The sequence below is a fragment of the Eubalaena glacialis genome, chromosome 13, assembly GCF_028564815.1.
Source record: "Eubalaena glacialis isolate mEubGla1 chromosome 13, mEubGla1.1.hap2.+ XY, whole genome shotgun sequence".
In the NCBI taxonomy this organism is placed as follows: domain Eukaryota; kingdom Metazoa; phylum Chordata; class Mammalia; order Artiodactyla; family Balaenidae; genus Eubalaena; species Eubalaena glacialis.
The window spans coordinates 88801871-88820438 of record NC_083728.1 but is presented as its reverse complement, the minus strand read 5'-3'; the positions used below and the strand labels follow the sequence as shown (position 1 = coordinate 88820438).

The following is an 18568-nucleotide window of genomic DNA, read 5'->3' as shown; positions in this document are numbered from 1 at the left end:
AACCGGTTCTCGAATGCTATGTTTTAGCCGTGCAGGACTTCAGCAGAGGAGGCGCTCTGTTCCCCGCTTGCGTACGGGCAGCAGAGAAACCCGCCTCCACTGAGCAGCCAGGGAGCCCCGGCCCGGTGCCCGTGGCAGGCGTGTGCGCGGGAGTGTGCAGTGGGAGAGAAAAAGCACAAGTTGTCATTTTGGTTTAGAGATTATTGTACCCAAACTAAGTTATCTTCATAATTAGACACAAAGTTTGACATTTCAAGGCTGAGACTCTTGAGAGGCGCAAATAAATGAATACAGCGTAGCCTAGAGCATGGCTGTGTGCCCAGAAGCGGAGCGGTGATTCCAACACAACTCTAGTAGTTAGGACAACGCTGGTAGTAGCGCTTCTCAGGGGACATCGTGATATTCTTAAAAGAGTAAATTTGCCCTTTTGCTAACCCATGGGAAGCATTACTTCCCTCCAGGAGAGAATCCCAGCACCTGGGCACCTGCCTCTTCCCGTTTGCTGTGGCATCCTCCCTGCGCCACCCCTCCCCCCCCAATGGCAGGAGCTCCTTTGTGTACACGTGTTTGTACCAGTGCATCAGCAAGGCTGTCGTGACAGCACGAGGATAGACAAAAGCAGGCCAAGAAACAGGAATTAGCTACCAATTTCTTTTTGGTTTTATTAAATCACATGGTTTGGGAGCAATTCCAGAGGTTTTTAGAGAAACAATGTATTCTGTGAAAGAATAAATTTACTAACTTGGCCTCCAAGAACTTAAGCCTAGAGTCATCTTTTTTTTTTTTAACTTGGGCCATCTCACATCCATGGAAGAAGGCCCATCCCTGTCGTGGCAGCCAGAAACCCACAGTGCTGGGGTCTGAGATGGTGGAAGGTCCCTTCTCATCTCGCCCTGCTTGTGAGACTCTGACCAGGCCTCGGTCCACAATCGCCACCGATTTGGAGGGACAGTGGCCAAAGCCCTTTGATTGGAGGCTTTGGTGTCAGGTCATAGTTCTGCCAAGCTGCGTAGCCTTGAGCAACATAGTTAACATCTCTGAGCCTCACTGTCTTCACCTGTAAAATGGGAGTAGTAAAGGGTTAGCAGTTCCTGTTATTCAGTAAAGCCGAGGTTTGCCTTCAGGCTTGGCATTGGCCCCATACTAGGCCCCGGAGACCCTTAATAGCAGAGTGGGGTAGGGTGGGAAGTGGTGTATGGTTTTTCTGCTAACCAAAAAAAAAAGTTTTTTCCAGAATATGAGAAAACTGGGGTTGGCCTCAGAACCCAGATTAATTGCTTAGGCATGGCCCCTTCAGTTTGACCCAACAATCACGCGAGTGGTTTAGTTCTCATGTGTGCCCAGTGAGGCAGTGATGCGAAGGCCTAGGGTTCCCTCAGGTGCCTGCGATGTCGGTGAGGCCATTAAGCTACCCCACGTGGAATAGTACAGATGGTCTATACATTATAAAGTTAATGTGAGTTATGTGTGTGTCTAATTCAAATATTAGGTGTGGTAGGTAGACTACTGGCCCCCCAGAGATGTCCCTGTCCTAATCCCCAGAACCTGTGAGCTTTGCAGATGGGACTAAGTTAAAGATCTTGAGCTGGGGAAGCTGAGCCTAGATTATCAGGTGAGCCCAGTGTAATCACAAGAATCCTTATAGGAGGGAGGCAGGCGGGGGAGAGTCTGAGGAAATGAGGGGGTAGAATCACAGATTGGGGTGGGAGAAGGCCAAGGACTCTAAAAGCTGCAAGAAGGAACCTGGTTCTCCCCTGGAGCCTCCAGAAGAAACCGCACCCCGCCAGCACCCTCCAGCCACTGATGTGGGCTGTGAAGCTCTGAGCTCCAGCGCTGTAAGAGAAGACACTTGTGTTGTCTCAAGCCACCCGCTCTGTGGTGAGTTGCTCCAGCAGTAACAGGAAACGAATCCACTAGGCCATTCAGAAAAGGGGAGGAGGGACTTCCCTGGCAGTCCAGTTGTTAGGACTCTGCGCTTCCATTGCAGGGGGCACGGGTTCGATCCCTGGTCAGGGAACTAGGCTCCCACAAGCCGCTAGGCACGGCAGGAAAAAAAAAAAAAAGAGGAAGTATGGTCTGGAGCTGAGTTTTTCAAACTGAGGGTCAGAGCCCATTTGTAGGTTGTAAAATCACGGCTGGTACTTAGAGGAGAAAACAACATTCTGCATTGCGTGTAGTAAGTTCTGCTTCATGGTACTTCTGTTTCAGATACACAGGGGGCTGTGGACTAGGCCGCAACATGTGTCCGTGGGGGTCATGGTCAAAAAAAGTTTGAAAGCTACTAAGGTAGAGGAGCCAGTCACCTGAGTGGGGCTTGATGAGGAAGGATGCACGGATCCAACACAGCAAGAACGTGTGCCACGCACACAAGGTCACGGTGCCGGGCACCAAGGGAAGCAGCTGATAGGCAGGAACTCCTCACAGCAACCCTGCAGGGTTAGAACTGTGACTGCCACATCTTAGAGATGACAAAACGCAAGTTCAGAGAGGGAGGGCAGCCTGTATCAAGGCAGCCTCTCCAGAGCCCCAGGGGTAACCACCAAGCACACTCCCTGCTGGGTGGTGACAGGCAGGGGAGATGCCTAGTGACCCAGCCCAGTTCTGTCACCGCACTCAGAAGCAGGGTGATGTCATTGGAACCAGGAGGGGACCACCCCCCCCGGCGATACCTGTGGGGTCTCCTGGTAGACCTCGGTTTCTCAGTTGAGCCGTGTGGCTTGGAAGGGGTGTGAGCAGGCCCCGGCTGAGGAGTGCTGTGTGTGTTCCAGACCTCCATGTGTGCGTGGCCTTGGAAGGAGGCCCAGGGTCTCCCCTCTTCCCTCCTGGTACCGGGTGTCAATCTTCGATCTCAGGGGGAGACCTATGGTCCCCATTCGGGGGTGGGCAGGGGCTGAGACAGAAGGAGATCGCGCTGCGTGCTTCTGGAAGGTTTTCCTCCCTGGTCTCCCGCTGCCTTGGCTAGCCCACCACCTCCTGAGTCCAGAAGCCTGAAGCTAGGCTGCCATCTTGTGACCAGGAGGCAGTAAGGCCAGTGCAGCAAGGAGGAAGGAGCAGAGAGCCAGGGAGGACTTTGATGGCCCTGAAACGCTGCACCAGACCCCAACTGACGGCCCTCCTCGAGTCAGCCAGCCCTAAGGAGTCAGCCTGGGTGTGTGGCTGCCTTCCTGGGAATCCTGGGAAGGCGGGGAAGAAGGGAGAGTGTAGGACCTTCATCCCAGGGCACCAGGGGAGGCAGATTCCAGGCAGAAACAGAAAGCTCTCTGAGCCGTTCTTTGAGCTCCAGATTCTTCCACCCCCAGGTTCTCCTCAGCCAAGGACTTGCTGCATTTAAGGCTTAGAAGACTGTTCCCCAAGGGAGCCATTTCAAATAACACCCCTGTCGCTTCCCAGCTTGAGGTGTGTTTCCCATCTACTGGGTCTTCCCACAGTGACTGCAGGCCTGTGAGGTGGCCGGGCAGTGCTTGTTAGGAATTAGCCTCACTTTACAGATGCGGAAACCCAGGCGCTGCAAGAAGACTGAAGTTACACTACAGGTTAAGTGGCAGAGCCGGAAGTGGGTTCAAGTTTCTAACCCCACTGGTTTGTTCATTCATTGATTCATTCAGCAAATACATACTGAGTGCTCCTGGCTGCCAGGCACTGATCTCGGCCCCGGGAAGAGCAGCGTGAATAATACAAATATGGTTTCTGCTCGCACTAAGCTTGAGTCTTCTTCTCATCAAATTAGCTCAGTTTCGTGAGGAAGAGGGAGTCCTCAGGTGTGCATATTTGTTAGGATGCTTTTAGGGATGAGTAACAGAAAAGCAACTCAAACCAGCTTAAAAAGTAGATTCCTTGGCTCACGTACCTGAAGAAACCCCCGGAGGCAGGTTGGGCCAGTCAGAGGTTGACCAGGGCCCTGGTCATTTCCTGGGATTCTCTCCATCACGCTCCCCCCTCCCCCCCGCCCCGGGTTGTCAGGCTTCCCTGTGGCTCTTCCACTTTCGTGTTCAAATTCCAGAAGGCGCTGCTTTCCCCTCTATCTTCATTCGAAATCCTGGGCTTTGCTTTGACCCACTGTCTCAGGTCACAAGTCCAGGAGGTGGGGCGGGGAGACCACAAGCTGATTGGGTGAGAGCACTCAGGGGCCACCATCAGAGATGGGGCTCAGTCCCACCTGGGATGGTTCCCTGGGCATCTGCAAAGCTGCGGAGGGGTAAATGGAAGGCAGGGACACAAGTGTCACCTCAGCATTAAACTGCACTTGTCCTCACGGGACGGGGGTGGCCAGTACAGACCATCTGAAACTTTTTTCTGACTAAAGCCATCACTTGGATTTGCCAAGGCTGGATGGGGGGCCCTGCTGACAGCCCCTCAGTGTCTCCTCAGAGCCAGGAAGGCCAGGGTCCTACTAATCGAAGCTGAAGTTTCCCAAGCACCCTGTGTGCTTACCTCAAAGTGCTCCTCACCTTTGGACACCTTTCATTCTCCCGGCTGCCCGCAGGTGTGGAATTGTGTAATGGGAGCCAGGACTGGTGAGCACAGGATCCTGTTGAGGAGGGGGTCAGGGACAGAGTGACCTAAGAGACACTCACTCATGTCCTGCAGGATAAAGGGAAGCGGGCCAGGTGGGGACAGCGTGGGACAAGTGTTCCAGGCAGAAAGAACAGCATGGGTCAAAGCGGGGAGCCCTGACAGGGTGGGTGCCTGGCCCCGGACCTCCTGAGACCCACGAAGACCTCACGCCCATCCGTGATGCTGCTTAGTGCCTGGCTGACCAGCTGAGCTGAATCCTAGCGGGAGGGACCACCTGGCCACATCTCCACTGATGAGGCAGAGGGCAGGGATGGAGAGACCGCCGGGCCTACCTGGCCCAAGACCCACATACAGGCGGCTGCGAGGCCGCTGGGTAACTTAAGGGTCGGAAGCGGTCTGCGGTGGAAAGAGGGGCAGGAAGTCGGCACTGAGAAGGAACTGGACCAGCCGGGGGTTGGCGCCCCCGTTTTGAAGCGAGGACCCCGGCGGCGAGCGGGCTGCCTCGGCTCCCCTGACTGCCCACACCCCGCACATGGGGCGCCCAGCGGGCATCCGCTCGCGAATGGAGGGCTGGTCCCCGCGCGGCCGGGGCCTGAGGCCGGGAGAGGCAGCTAAGCTGCTGGGTCACCGGCGCTCCCCAAGGCCGCTCGCGGGGGTGGGGGCCGTGCGCCCTGCAGGGCTCGGGTTCCCGCCCGGGCGGTGCCCCCCTCGCCGAGCCTCAGTCTCCCCGCCCGCCAGGGGGCGAGGGGCGCACGCCTTCAGGGCGCCCCGGGTCGGCTCGGCCCCAGCCCCGGGGGGTGGGCGGGACCAGGGCTCTCCAACCGCTAGCCATCCGCCCGGGTCCCGCCCGGTCCCCGCGGGGCTGAGCCGGGAGGCCCCGCCCCCCGCCCACGAGGAAGTGGCAGAGCTGCGCGGGGCCCAGAGCCGGTTCGGCGCGTCGACTGCCCAGAGTCCGCGGCCGCGGCGCCCCGAGGTGAGGGGGCGCGGGAGCGGCCCGGAGGCGGGGGGGTGGGCGTGGGGAGCGCGGGGAGGGACCTCATGCAGGTGGGGAGGACGCAACGAGGGGCCGCCGGGAGATCGGGGATGAGAAGGGCCACAGGGGGCCCGCCTCGAAGTGAGGGGACACGCGGGGCACGGGCTGCGGGCGGGCGGCCTCCTCCGGGCGAGGGAACCGCAGCGCTCCCCCCCCGCCCCCCGCAGTCTGCGCCCTCGGGGCGCCCCGGCCCGCGCGTCCGCCTCCCCCCCCCCGCCTCCCCCCTCCCCCCGGACTCTGCCCCGCCGTCGGTGTGCCCCGTTATTTCGGGCCGGAGGGCCCCACGCCCAGTCACTTCCCCTCCGTCCTCCAGCCTTCCGGGTTGCTCCAGCCGGGAAATGAGCTGGCGCCCCCGCCCGCCTCGCCTCGCCCCTCCCTCCCTCCCTCCCTCCCTCCCGGCCACCGCCCCCTCCCTCAGCCCGCCTCCCGCCAGCTGGGCCAGGTCCGAGGGGTCCGGTCCAGGGAGGGGCGGGCCGGGTCCGGAACGCTCCCTCCTCAGCTCCCGGGCGCTAGACCGGAGCGTTCCGAGCGGCGCCCCCGTCGCCGGCGGCGTGGGGACCGCGGCCAGGGCCGGGACCTCGGGCGGTGATAGTGACCCAGTAGTGACTGGCGTGAAGCCGAGGAGCGAGCCTGGTGCGGACGCCGAGGCTCTCAGGTTATTCCGGGCTGTCCCCAGGCTCCTCCCGCCTGGCAGGCAGTGCTGCCCGGTGGTTAAGAGCACCCCCGCCGGCGAGGTCTCCGGGACCAGAAACTGGTAAGAGCGCCAGCTTCTTCCATCACTGGCCACCGACCTTGCAAGCCACCTAACCTCTGTGGGCCTCAACTTTGCTTATCTGGAAAATGGGGAACTTTCATATTGTGAAGCTTAAATATGATCATGTGTGTAAGGCACACACAGGGTCTAAACGTGCACTTTTATTGTCCTTGCTGTTATTTATAAGGCCTGCCTACATTTATCAAAGTGTCCAGGTGAACCTAAACTCTGAGATTCGGGGTCAGAATCCCAAACTGTGCCATTTAGGAGTGGGGTGACTTTGAGCAAAGTTTGGCTTTTGTCTGAGTCTGTTTCCTCCTGTACAAGATGAAGGGTAAAACAAACACTGGAAAACTTCTTGGGCTTGTTTTAGGGTGTAAAAGAGAGAATGTATGTCAAAGTCCTGGGTAAATTCCGGGCATTTAAAGATGCCAGGTCGGTCCAGTGGTTAGGACTCCGTGCTTCCACTGCAGGGGGCACGGGTTGGATCCCCTGTGGGGGAACTAAGATTCCCCCAAGCCAAGTGGCAAAAAAAAAAAAAAAAAAGCCAAGTAAGTTAATTAATTACATAGTTAATTACATAAGTGTTTGTATATTATCCACATAGGTCTTATAACAACATGTTCATATCACTATTTCTCTTTCCATATTTGTAGTCATCTGGATTTTTCTATCCTGTCACCATTATAAAGAGCATTATTATGAACATGTTTGCTTTAAAAAAAAAGTCGGCTATTTTTTTTAGCACCAAAATGAATTTATGCCACCAAAAATGTTAACAATTTTTAAGTTCCTGTTTGTGTTCTTCTGTTTGTTCCCACCCAGTTGGTTGGATTGAGTGTTATCACATTGCCCTTCAGGAAGGCTGAACAAATTAGCAACAAATGAGAATTTCTCCACAGTCTTGCCAGCATTGAGTTTTATGTGTTTTGGGGTTTTGTTTGGTTTGGATTATTTCAGCTGATGCTTTATGGTGCCTTATGATTATTTTCATTTGTGTTTCTTGACTTGACTTTGCCTGGTTTGTAAGACCTCAAGAGCGGAGCTGGGGAGGAGGGATTGGCTGGTCTGTTGGGGTGACGAGGGCTGTTCCACATACAACAGGAAGTTGAGTAACTGCTCAGCACATGTGCAAACTGGCTTGCTGGCAGCTCCCTGGAGTAGCTGAGCTGGGTGGGGACTTCCCTGAGTGCCTGCAGAGCAGAGATCCTTGCTGCAGGCAGCTCCTGCCTGGTTTAGCCTCCAATGCAGTCAAACCTCTGGATTCAGAGAAGGTTGGGCTGGCAAAGCTTCTCTGAAAGCAAGAAAGAACCTACAGCTGGTGCCTTGTCCAGCCCCAGACTTTTCTGGATAGAGATGTGGGGGAAACATTGGCGGAGGGCACCCAGTCAGTATGGAGAGAGTCAGAATTTGCACCCAGCATGTAAGAAAGAGATGGGAGGCCGGAGACCCTTGGCTGGGCAGCTGGGGGCTTCGCCTGGCTTGCCTTGCTTTGGAAGGGAGCTGTTTTCTCCCCGAATCCTCAGAGAGGACCCTTTAGATTGACGATTTCCAAGCTTTTTGGATCATTGATGCTATCAGGAAAAAATCTTGAGTGCATACTCCCCAGTAAATATTTACAAATTGCATACATGTACCAGTGAAATAATAGGGCTGGTCTATAAGGAGTATACCATAGACGGATGTGATTCATTCATGGAACCACATTCAATAAATATTTATTGAGCACCTACTATGTGCCAGGCACTCTAATTGGTACTGGGGATTCATCTGTGAATAAAACAAATATACCTTTCCCTGTGCAGCTTATGTCCACACCCTGGTACATGGTCCTTGGCACCCCATGCCTGGAGACCCACGCCCCACCTTGGAGACCCAAAGCTCCTCCCAGCCATCATGCTGCTCTCCCAGCCCTGCGTGATCCCCCGTCCATTCATCCTGAGCACCTACTGTGTGCCAGACACAGGGGAAGAGCTACCTGGAGCACAGAGAGATCCCGGCTCCAGGCTGGAGGGGGGCGGTTAGAGCCAGCTGGGGGAGTCTGTCGGGGTTTGGCCTGTGCTCCCCCAGCCTCACTCTCTTTCCAGGGTGATGGGGGCACAGAGCACTAGACGTGGACTCCCAGTCCCAACGCCATCCCCAGGGCCCCCTCCTCTCTCTTTGTCCTTGACAATCAAATGGGTCCACAGGGCTGGCTCACAGGGTCACAGCGATGAGTGGGTGGGTTTCCCGGGGCCATGGCCTCAGCCTGCCTTTGTCTCCACCAGGAGACACCACTGAGCGGTTGCGTTGTCCACACTCGGGCAGTGCCCGCCCCACCCTCCCCTCCCGCCCCTTGGTAGGGTAGAGGTTTCCCTGGGAATGATTAAGTCACAGTTCCTGTGGCGGGGTGGCCTGGTGTGAAGGCTGTTTTCCTGGATCTGACCACATGGAATGATCCCATGATCCCCAAGCCTGCAGTGACTGGAGAAGCCACGCCCCTCCCTGGGCTGCCACTTCCGCATTTGTAACCTGTGGGGGTAGGGAGTCCTCGGGAGGCCCTTCTGCTTTCAACCGCTTTGCAGAAGTTATGAAAAAGTTATGAAAAGGGGAAAACACGTCTTCCTGTCTCCCACCCCTTTCACCCGTACCCCCTCCCCCCTTTACAGTGTGGGTCAGCAGACTAGGGAGTATTTCTGTCTGAATTTATGCTAAAGTGTGATCGGCTGATAGGTGTGCTCTGAACCTGTCTGTCCCACTGTGCTGTGGCCGTCTTTATCAGCCCTTCCCTCTCCCCCTTGAGAACCTTTGGGTCCCAGGAGACAATGGGCAGGGTCCCCAAGCCCTCTCAGCTGTGATATTGGCAAGTATGGGGGCCGCGGTCCTCTGTAGAGCCAGTGTCTCCATCTTCACAGCCTGGAACTCTGAAAAGTCCCTAGACAGGCTGTTAGAGCCCGGCCCACACGTCTGGACACTCTCACCAAGAGCCCACAAGGGGCAGAGATGCCCGGCCAGACAGTGAGCCTGGGACAGTTGGAGCTGGGAAGTTGGGTTCTGCTCCGGCTGAGTCTAGGGTCCAGGGACCCCCTGGGCTTCTTCTGGGCCGCCTGGGGTGAAGGGGAGGGGGTGGTTGGCCTCCTGTGGAGTCAGGGGCCAAGAAGAACCTAGCTGGCATTTGGAAGTGGGTTTCTGGCTTTAACCACCACCCCCCCGCCCCGCCCCCTGCCCCACTTGTGACCTTGGGGAACGGGGGCAGGCAGGTCAGCACAGCTTAGTGGACAGGCCTAGGTGCTCCCTCCCACTCTGAGTCTTGGCATCTGCGGTGGGGACGTGGATGACCCCCTGCCCACCCAGGCCGGATGCAGCAGAAGTGCCTGGGGAAACCCTGTCAGGCCTGCTGACCTGGGCTCCGAGGCCACTTCCGGGGCCTTTGCTTTACACAAAGAGGCCTTATAAGGAGACAGAGGCTGGGGAGGCGGCCGCCGTGGGAGTGGTGTGCTCGTGTGCGCATGCAAGGCTGACACGCGTGTGTGTATGGGAGCAGTGTGTGCGTGCGCGCGCGTGCAAGGCTGACCGCGCGTGCGTGTGTGTGGCCTCCGCCTGGCTGTGTGTGTCCACCTTCTTTCTCAGCAAATGTTGCCCGGGGACCCACTGGGGGCCCTGCTCTAGGCCTGCGGGAACAGGCGCGGAGGTCCCTGCCCTCTCCGTGCACGTGTGCGCAGTGGTCTGTGCCGCTTTAGGAACTTTCCAGGACTTCCTGCTATAAATTAAAGCGGGATTTGTGGTCGCTGAGCCCCGGAGTCCCCAGCAGTATGATGGACGGCACTGCAGCCTGACCCTCGTGCCTGGGCCCCAACTCAGTGCTGTTCCTCCCAGAGGGGTCTTGGTCGAGACCCCCCCTGGGGGCAGAGAGAGACCCCAGGGTTCCGGGAAGGTCAGGGCTCAGATCCAGGCTGAGGAGTGGCCTTCCTGGGGCCCAGCCTCTGGCCACAAAGCTGCCAGTCAGGTGGGGGAGGCGACCGAGGGCCTGGGAACGCCTACGTCAGGGCCACGTGACTCCAGCAGGTGGCTTCCCCTCCAACCGCAGCCCTCACATCCGTCATCTGGGGCTCAAGTCGAGAATACAGGAGGGCTTAGAGCTGGTGAGTGCAGCATTCAGGGAATGTGATGTGGCTTTTTTTTTTTTTTTTACATTTAAAAAAAAACTTACTCTGCTGGACACTAATGGCAGTAAACAATTGTGTTCATCAAATATTTATTGAGTGCTTACTATGTGCCACGCATTTAGGCGCCGGGGATAGAAATGTAAACAAGATGGCCAGAAATGTGTGTCTCCATCAAGCTCGTTACTTTCCAGCAGGGGGAGAAAGACACGGGCAGGATGAATGAGCACAAGGTAACACGTGTTCAGTAAGATTATCCCCTGGAGAAAACTAGGGACTAGGGAGTGTGGAGGTGGGGTGGGCAGCAGCCTTGCTCAGAAGGTGGCCTTGGACACAGACTTTAATGGCAGCAGCGAGGGCGGGAGCTGTGCAGGCATCTGGGGGAAGAGCTTCAAAGGCCGAGGGAACAGCCAGTGAGAAGACCTGAGGCTCGTGTGCCCCCGGATCGGCCCCTGGTCCGGCTGGGAGGCCCACCCCTAAACAGGTGAAGCACGCCGGGTGCCGGCACATCCATTCTAGACAAAGCACTGCCATTTCATGATCACCTACTATGTGCCAGGCGTGGTGTGTCGTCTTATTTCACCCTCTTAACACCTCGGCAGGCGGGGGACAGGATTCCTGTTCCCATGTGGCAGATGTGGAAATTGAGGTTCAGAGAGGGTGAGTGATATGCTGGGGTCACACAACTGGTAGGCAGTGCTGCTGGGCTCTACCCATGACTCTGGGAAGCTGAGGTGGGGAGAGAATGGGTGAGGAAGTGATGCTCTCTTTGGGTCTTTCCAGTTGAGCAGGACTTTGCCACATAGAACAGGGATGGACATTTGGTGGTGTAGAGAGACTAGCACGCCGGTGTGAAATGTGGACAGAACTGGCCTCCAAGACACATCAGGCTTGACCTTCCCTGCAGAGGGAAGGAACAGCATGTGCGAAGGCCAGGAGGCCTGGCTCACTCCTTCTGGGGAGCGAGAGTTTCCACCTATGGGGAAACTGAGGCACAGATGATGAGTGATGGCCTGTCTGGGGCTGGGTCCCAGCACACCCCACTCATGGTAGTGGCTTCGCCCACACCCCCATTCCCCACCTCCACTCCCCACCCCATCCTTTGTCTTTGTCCCCTGGAGCCTTGGACACATCCCATGAGAGCTGCTGTTTCATGAGGAGGGAAACTGAGGCCCCAGGAGGGAAGCAAAGCGCTAGGCCAGAGTCGGGAGGCCAGGGTGGCCCCTGCTGCCCTCCTGCGAGGCCGGCTGGGGCAGGGCGGGGCTGACCTGGCTTCCCTCTCTGTCTTGGGCACAGGAGCCGAGCAGCCATGGCCTATCACAGCTTCCTGGTGGAGCCCATCAGCTGCCATGCCTGGAACAAGGACCGCACCCGTGAGTGCCCCCCCTCCCCCCCCATCGGATGACGCGGGAAGCTGTCCCCCTGCTTCACCCGCAATCCTGAGATCCTGAGTGTTAGGAGGGAAGGGACCCAAGCAGGGCAGCCAGGTGAGCGGGCATTGAGGGTTGGAGGCGAGAGCACGGCCCTGCCTGCACCAGGCACTGCTCTGGGTGCCAGGACTGGGTGGGCACGACAGCGGGTCTGCCCTCTGCCCACGGCTACGGGAGGGTTTGGGGATGGGAAATGTAACCTGCAGTGAAATGAGCTCTGAGGAAACATGAAGGGTGAGGGGAAAGTGAAGGAGGCAAGGCACTAGTTTAGAAAAGGGGGCCAGGGAAGGGCTTTCAGGGAAGGTGACGTTTGCATGGAGAACCAAAGGAGGTGACGGAGCCAGCGTGCAAAGGCTAGGGTGGGTGTAACGGCCCCGAGGCGGCAGAGCCTGGTGTCATCAGGAGCAGCAAGGAGACCGTGGCTGGAGCAGGGGCAGAGCAGGGGGCAGGGAAAGCTCCCGGAGGTTTGCAAGACTGCCTTGGGGACATTGGGGCTGTGGGGTGCAGATGAGGGGTGGCCAGCCCCTGGGGAGGAGTCCCAAGGGGGGCCCAGCAGGACCTGAGGCAGAGGAGGAGAGTGCATTAGCAGAGGACAAAGTGTTGCTCAGGTGGCCTGAGAAGGTGGGGAGTCATGGGGGAAGGGGGGAGCCTGGGCACGCATGCCTCCTCCCCACACCCGCCCATCTCTCCTGCAGAGATCGCCATCTGCCCCAACAACCACGAGGTGCACATCTATGAGAAGAGCGGGAACAAGTGGGTCCAGGTGCACGAGCTCAAGGAGCACAACGGGCAGGTGACAGGTGGGTTGGGCTGGCTGGGGTCATCTTCCTGAAAGAAGGCAGGGGGCAGGGCAGGGCCGGGCCATCCACCTACTCCCTGTGTTAGGTAGGATAGTTTGGGTTGCAAGTAACAGAACCCTGATTCAAACTGGCTTAAGTTATAAAGGGATTGATTACATTGATTGGTTTATGTTACTGAAAAACTCAGAAGTTTAAGGGCTTCAGGAAAGGTGTGATCCAGCAGCTCAGCATTACCAAGGACCCGTTTCTTTTCTGTCTCTTGGCTTGGCCTTCCAGCATGTTTGTTGATAGTTGGGAGAGCTGTAACACCCCCAGTGAACTCTAGTAGCACCCCCTGGGGCAGCTTTCATCCCGATTGTGGCCTCTAAGCCCCTCCTATGCGTACACTGTAGAGCCACCTCTGCTTGGACGGCTTCAGCCTAGTGCCTCCTCCCACCCCACAGGCATCGACTGGGCCCCCGAGAGTAACCGCATCGTGACCTGCGGCACAGACCGCAATGCCTACGTGTGGACGCTGAAAGGCCGCACGTGGAAGCCCACGCTCGTCATCCTGCGCATCAACCGCGCCGCTCGCTGTGTGCGCTGGGCTCCCCAGGAGAACAAGTTCGCTGTGGGCAGTGGCTCCCGTGTCATCTCCATCTGCTATTTTGAGCAGGAAAACGACTGGTGGGTGCCTGGGCGGGGCCAGAGTGGGCTGGGAGGGACCTGGGGCTGCAGACCAACAGGTGGTGGGAAAAGAGGGTCCCAGAAAGCACGGGACGGGCAGTCAGGACCCCTGTTCACATGACCCTGGGGAAGTGTGTGCTCTCTGGCCCCTGGAGGTGAGGCGAAGGGCTCTCTGCACAGCCCCCCGCCCTCCCACAGCCCCGTCTCAGTAATAAGGGCCCAGGCGGCACCCGGGCCGCCTCTGCAGGCATCACGCTAAGCCCTGCACACTTATTGGCACTGACCCAGCCCCTCCCATCAGCCCCCTGGACTGGGCATCTGCTGCAGTCCCCACGTTACAGATGAGCAAAGGCCCTGAGGCAGATCACTCGCCCAAGGCTCCCGGCCCATCACACTCCAGGGCCCACTCACAAGCTCCCAGGCACGTCATGATCTTCTCCCCTGGGTCCCTGAGGGCAGAGGCCAGGCGGGAGGTCAGGCTGGAGTCCGAGAGACTCGAGTTCAAATCCCACCCTGACCAGTTAGCGGCCTCGTGACTTCTCCTCACTGAGCTGCCCCAGGGTTGTCGCAAGACCAGGGGTGGAGTCCCCACCCTGGGTGGGACCCGGCACGTTGCTGGCCTGGGCCCAGGCCCCTTCCTCCTGGGACCTCTGTGGTCTGCAGGGCCCAGTGGGAGCCTGGAGCCTCTGGTTTGGCGGGTGCCCACCTGTGTGTCCCCGTCTCCTCCCTACCTGTCTGCCTGCCGTGTCCAGGTGGGTCTGCAAGCACATCAAGAAGCCCATTCGCTCCACCATCCTGAGTCTGGACTGGCACCCCAACAACGTGCTCCTGGCCGCCGGCTCCTGCGACTTCAAGTGCCGGTGAGCGGCCCTGCCAGCAACGCAGGGACGGGTGGGAGGGTGGAGGGCAGCTGTCCTGGGAGCCCCGCGACCCGCCTTCCAGACCAGCTCTGCTGCCAGCAGGTGACCTGGGGGCCTCCGTCGAGCTTCTGTGAGGTTTTGCTCTTTGAAGGGTCATCCCTGGGTCCTCTCTCCAGCCTCTGGGGAGTCTTAGAAGGATGTGCCCCTTGCCACCGCTTAATGTCAGCAAGGTTTCTTTTCTAGGCCCTCCTATACTCATTAGAACCTCCCACTCCTTCAGCTTCTTGGCTTCTATCTGAGGGAAAATGAGTGGGTGTACTTTTTCACAGTAAGGTATAAATGACTGATAGGCTGGGACAAACCCTGCCTCGTTATCTTAAGGCCTGGAACAAAGAGTCTCCACCTGCCATTGGCTGTCTGTCACTTCTGGGCCCATTACCCACCCCCACCCCACCCCGCGCCCCGAGTCTCCCAAGGCCTCCGGCTCCCAGCTCCAGGCAGATGGCCTGGGTTTCTGTATCTGCCCTGGGAAATGAGGCTACAGCAGGCCCCAGAGGCCCCAGGCACAGAGGGGACGAGGTCCTGATGAGGCTCGTTGGCACCCTGACCTGTCAGATGACTCCGGCTGGCCCTGGGATGGAGAGTGGAGCTGGTGGAGCTGGCAGGAAAGGGGGGCAGGATTGGTTCACGGTGCAGAGCAGGAGGGGGGGCACATCCTAGGGGCTAGCCCTGGAGTGTAGTGGTCACCGTGAGGGGGACAGGAGACGCCCTGGGAGCCACATCAGCCGTGGATGGTCAGTCCTCAGGTGAGGGCCCCGAGGGCCCTGGGAGTTCCCGGGACCCTGAGCTGGGAGACCTCCTGACCCCACACCATTGCACAGAGTGGGCACCGAGGCCCAGACTTGTCCGAGCGTGAAGATGCAGGTCACGAAAAGCCGGCTCCGGTACCCTTGAACTCAGCCGGGTGCTCTGGCCTCAGCAGGCCAGTTTGGGAGAGGGAGTCCCTTGTCAGGCCCCTCCCAGACCCCCGGTCACCCCCTTTTTTGCCTCTCCCGGCAGGATCTTCTCAGCCTACATCAAGGAGGTGGAGGAGCGGCCAGCACCCACCCCATGGGGCTCCAAGATGCCCTTCGGGGAGCTGATGTTTGAGTCCAGCAGTAGCTGCGGCTGGGTGCACGGTGTCTGCTTTTCAGCCAGCGGCAGCCGTGTGGCCTGGGTCAGCCATGACAGCACCGTGTGCCTGGCTGATGCCGACAAGAAGATGGCGTGAGTACAGGTCACCCTAATGGGGGGGCAACCCAGGCACCGAGCACGAGGGGCCGGTGTGGCTGACGTCTCTCTCTCGCTCAGCGTCGCGACTCTGGCCTCTGAAACGCTGCCGTTGCTGGCCCTGACCTTCATCACAGAAAACAGTCTGGTGGCAGCGGTAAGGGGGCGGGGGGGGGGAGGGGGAGCAGGGGCCGGTGACAGCAGGTCTCCCAGCGAGCCCCGAGATGCCCAGGCAGCCCTCTACTTGTCCCCGCTCCCTCCTTTCCCTCCTCCCATCCATCCACCCATCCATCCATATCTCTATTGGTCAGAATAGGTTGGGTTATGCTGCGGTAACAACAACAACAAAAAAATCCCCAACAGCAGTGGCCTAACACAGTAAAGGTTTGTTTCTTGCTCACTTTGGCTGTCCAGCGTGGGCGCTGTGAGGGGGGCTCTGCTCAATGCAGATGGGAGCTTTGTCTCCCGTGGAGTGAGGAGGGGAAGTGGAGAACTGGGCCCTGGATCCTAACCTTTCTGCTTACATTTTATTGGCCAATGGAAATGACAGGACCACACCTCCTCACTCAGAGAATGAGTGCTTGTGGGGGAGTGCAGTCCTGTGTGTGTCCAGAAGGGCACTACTCTCCCTCCCTTCTCCTGCCCACCTGTCAAGGCTCTTTTCAGGCCTCAGGAAACCTAATGGGGTCCCAGAGGGGGATCAGGCCTGCTTTGCCTAGACAAACGTCCAGCTGTGGGGTCTCTCCCAGAGCAGGTGTAACCGTCTAGGCAGGACAAGGCCCCCTGGGCTCCCAGGGCAGTCCCAGACCAGCTTTCTCAACTGAACGCTGGCCCTGCTGGCTGAGGGGGCTGCTCCTAGCTGCTCAGCCCCGACATCCAGTCCCTGATACTACACCTGGGGTCGCCGGCTGTGTCCCCGAGCTGGCACCAGCTTCCCTGTGCTACACCCAAGCCCTGCATCCAGCCTCTGGGACCCCCCGATTCGCGGCCGGGCGCCCCTCGGCGTTGCACCTCCCCTTCGGCCTGGGTTTCCCCGGGAGGAAAATGGGGGCGCTCCAATGGCACCCCGCCCCTCCCCGCTGCAGGGCCACGACTGCTTCCCGGTGCTGTTCACTTACGACGGCGCCGCGGGGACGCTGAGCTTCGGTGGGCGGCTGGACGTGCCCAAGCAAAGCTCGCAGCGCGGCTTGACGGCCCGCGAGCGCTTCCAGAACCTCGACAAGAAGGCGAGCTCGGAGGGCAGCGCGGCGGCGAGCGGGGGCCTGGACTCGCTGCACAAGAACAGCGTCAGGTGAGGGCGGGGCCGAAGGGCGAGCTCCACGCCCACCCCTGCAGCGTCGAGGTGCGGGCCCACTTAGGAAGCTGGTCAGTCTCTCGAGGTTTTGCATCAGGTGGGGGCAGAGCAGTCAGCCTCGCTCTGCGTTTTCAGTTTTCAGGACGCGCTGTGGGACCGTTCTGGGGGGTGGCCGGGCAGTGACTGGAGGGGAGGGGCGGGGCGGGGCGGAACGAAGGGTCTCGCAGCAGCCTCCCTGAGGGACTAGAGTGGAACCAGAGCCAGAGACTCCCAGATCCCGCCAGCCACAGGCGTCCACCCCAGGACAAATCAGAGGGAGAAGTGTGGCGAGACTTTGACCTTGCCCCTTGGCTAGTTAAACCCTCCTGTGGCTGCCTGGCCCGATGTCTTCAGACTGAACTCCTCTGCCCGGCCTTCAAGGCTCCTCAGAACTAGCCCTGCAGCCACTCAGTGCTGTCTGTTGCTGCTTCTCCCCGCGCTGCCGTGCTCCGTCACTCTGATCCCCCCAGCACGCGTGCCCTCAGCCCCTGCCCAGGCCTTTGCGCGTCCTGTGCCACCTGCCCGGCTGCCCTGTGCTCCTTGCACAGGGACTAGTGCCCGTCCCTAAAGCAGACTCCGGAGCCCCGTCCTGTCGTCCTCTGTGATCCTTCGCAGCCCGGCCTCCTGGGCTGTCCCTGCTGGGCACACACACTCACACTCACTGGAGTGGGCTCCCGCAGAAGTTGGGGAGCTCCTGGAGGGCAGGGTGGGCCGGAGCCCAGCGCAGGCACAGGCTGGGATCTGTGAAGCCCTCACCCTCTTTGCAGCCAGATCTCGGTGCTCAGCGGGGGGAAGGCCAAGTGCTCGCAGTTCTGCACTACAGGCATGGACGGCGGCATGAGCATCTGGGACGTGAAGGTGAGGCCTGCCCTCCCCACACCGCCTCGCTTCCCGCCAGGCCGCCCAATTCTCCCTGGCAGCCACCTGGATGCCCCAGTCCTTCTTCTTCTTTCCTGCAGGAGAAGGGCCCTTCAGTGGGGTGAGGGCTCCTTGGCATCTGGGCCTTGGCACCCTCTGCAGCACCTTCCTTTAGGGCTGGGATTCAAACCCAGGTCTGCCTGACCCCAAAGACCAGGTTCCGTGTCCCAGGCCAGGTCCCTGTGGGTGGGGTGTCTGCAGGACAGCTGAGAACCAGCCTGTCTTCTCCTTGTCTCCTTCCAGAGCTTGGAGTCAGCCTTGAAGGATCTCAAGATCAAATGACCTGTGAGGAGTCTGCCGCCCTCATCCCAGCTGCTGAGGGAAGGGGTCAGGGAGGCGAAGGATCGCTTTGCTCTATGTTTCTAGGGTACCAGTTCGGGTCCCCACGGGCTGCTCCCTCAGGTGGGGAGGGGAGGGGCGGGGCGGGAGGCTTACCTACTGAAGGAACAATTGCCTTTTTCTTAAAGAAATGCTTTCATTTATTGTAAAAAATGTCCCCAAAGCACTCTGCTGGTCATGAACTGCTTCAAAATGTGGAGGTAATAAAAATGCAACTGTAGACACACCGGCCTGTGTGTCTGGAAGGAGAGGTTAGTTTGGGCAGAGCACTGGTAGCTTATTTTTGTTTGCCAGCACAGCTGATCCTTAAACCCAAGAGGCTGCCGCCAAATGGTTCCTTCCCTGCTGCGGTCCAGCCTGGGAGCTGCCAGGACCAGGTGTCTTTCCTGTCACTCATTCAGCAGTCAGATTCCTAGACAAGTGGTTGCACATTGTGGGCTGGTTCTGGGCTTTAGTGGAAACTTATTATTTCTCTATTTGATGTTTGCGGTTGGTTTCTACTAACTGCT

At 58.6% G+C, this 18568-nt stretch overlaps 1 protein-coding gene across 3 annotated transcripts; it reads left to right on the top strand.

Annotated features, from left to right (window-relative positions):
* Positions 1 to 5379: 5379 nt before the first annotated feature.
* Positions 5380 to 18286, top strand: ARPC1B (actin related protein 2/3 complex subunit 1B). 3 transcript variants are annotated; one of them, XM_061208739.1, is made up of 10 exons: positions 5380 to 5488; positions 11741 to 11817; positions 12570 to 12674; positions 13118 to 13340; positions 14093 to 14200; positions 15260 to 15466; positions 15551 to 15626; positions 16555 to 16760; positions 17570 to 17660; positions 17964 to 18286. In XM_061208739.1, exons 2-10 carry the CDS (start codon positions 11754 to 11756, stop codon positions 18000 to 18002), a joined length of 1119 nt encoding a protein of 372 aa, XP_061064722.1. In that variant the 5' UTR covers positions 5380 to 5488; positions 11741 to 11753; the 3' UTR covers positions 18003 to 18286. The 3 variants fall into 3 exon arrangements, with proteins under 3 accessions (XP_061064722.1, XP_061064720.1, XP_061064721.1); XM_061208737.1 differs by lacking the exon at positions 5380 to 5488 and adding an exon at positions 5985 to 6302; XM_061208738.1 differs by lacking the exon at positions 5380 to 5488 and adding an exon at positions 10594 to 10677.
* The last annotated feature ends 282 nt before the right edge of the window (positions 18287 to 18568 follow it).

What these genes read in the sequence shown, in the direction of transcription:
- ARPC1B (XM_061208738.1), top strand. An exon ending in TCCTGCGACTTCAAGTGCCG is followed by an intron (nt 14,201 to 15,259) that starts GTGAGCGGCCCT and finishes CTCTCCCGGCAG; the next exon opens with GATCTTCTCAGCCTACATCA. An exon ending in CTGCACAAGAACAGCGTCAG is followed by an intron (nt 16,761 to 17,569) that starts GTGAGGGCGGGG and finishes CCCTCTTTGCAG; the next exon opens with CCAGATCTCGGTGCTCAGCG.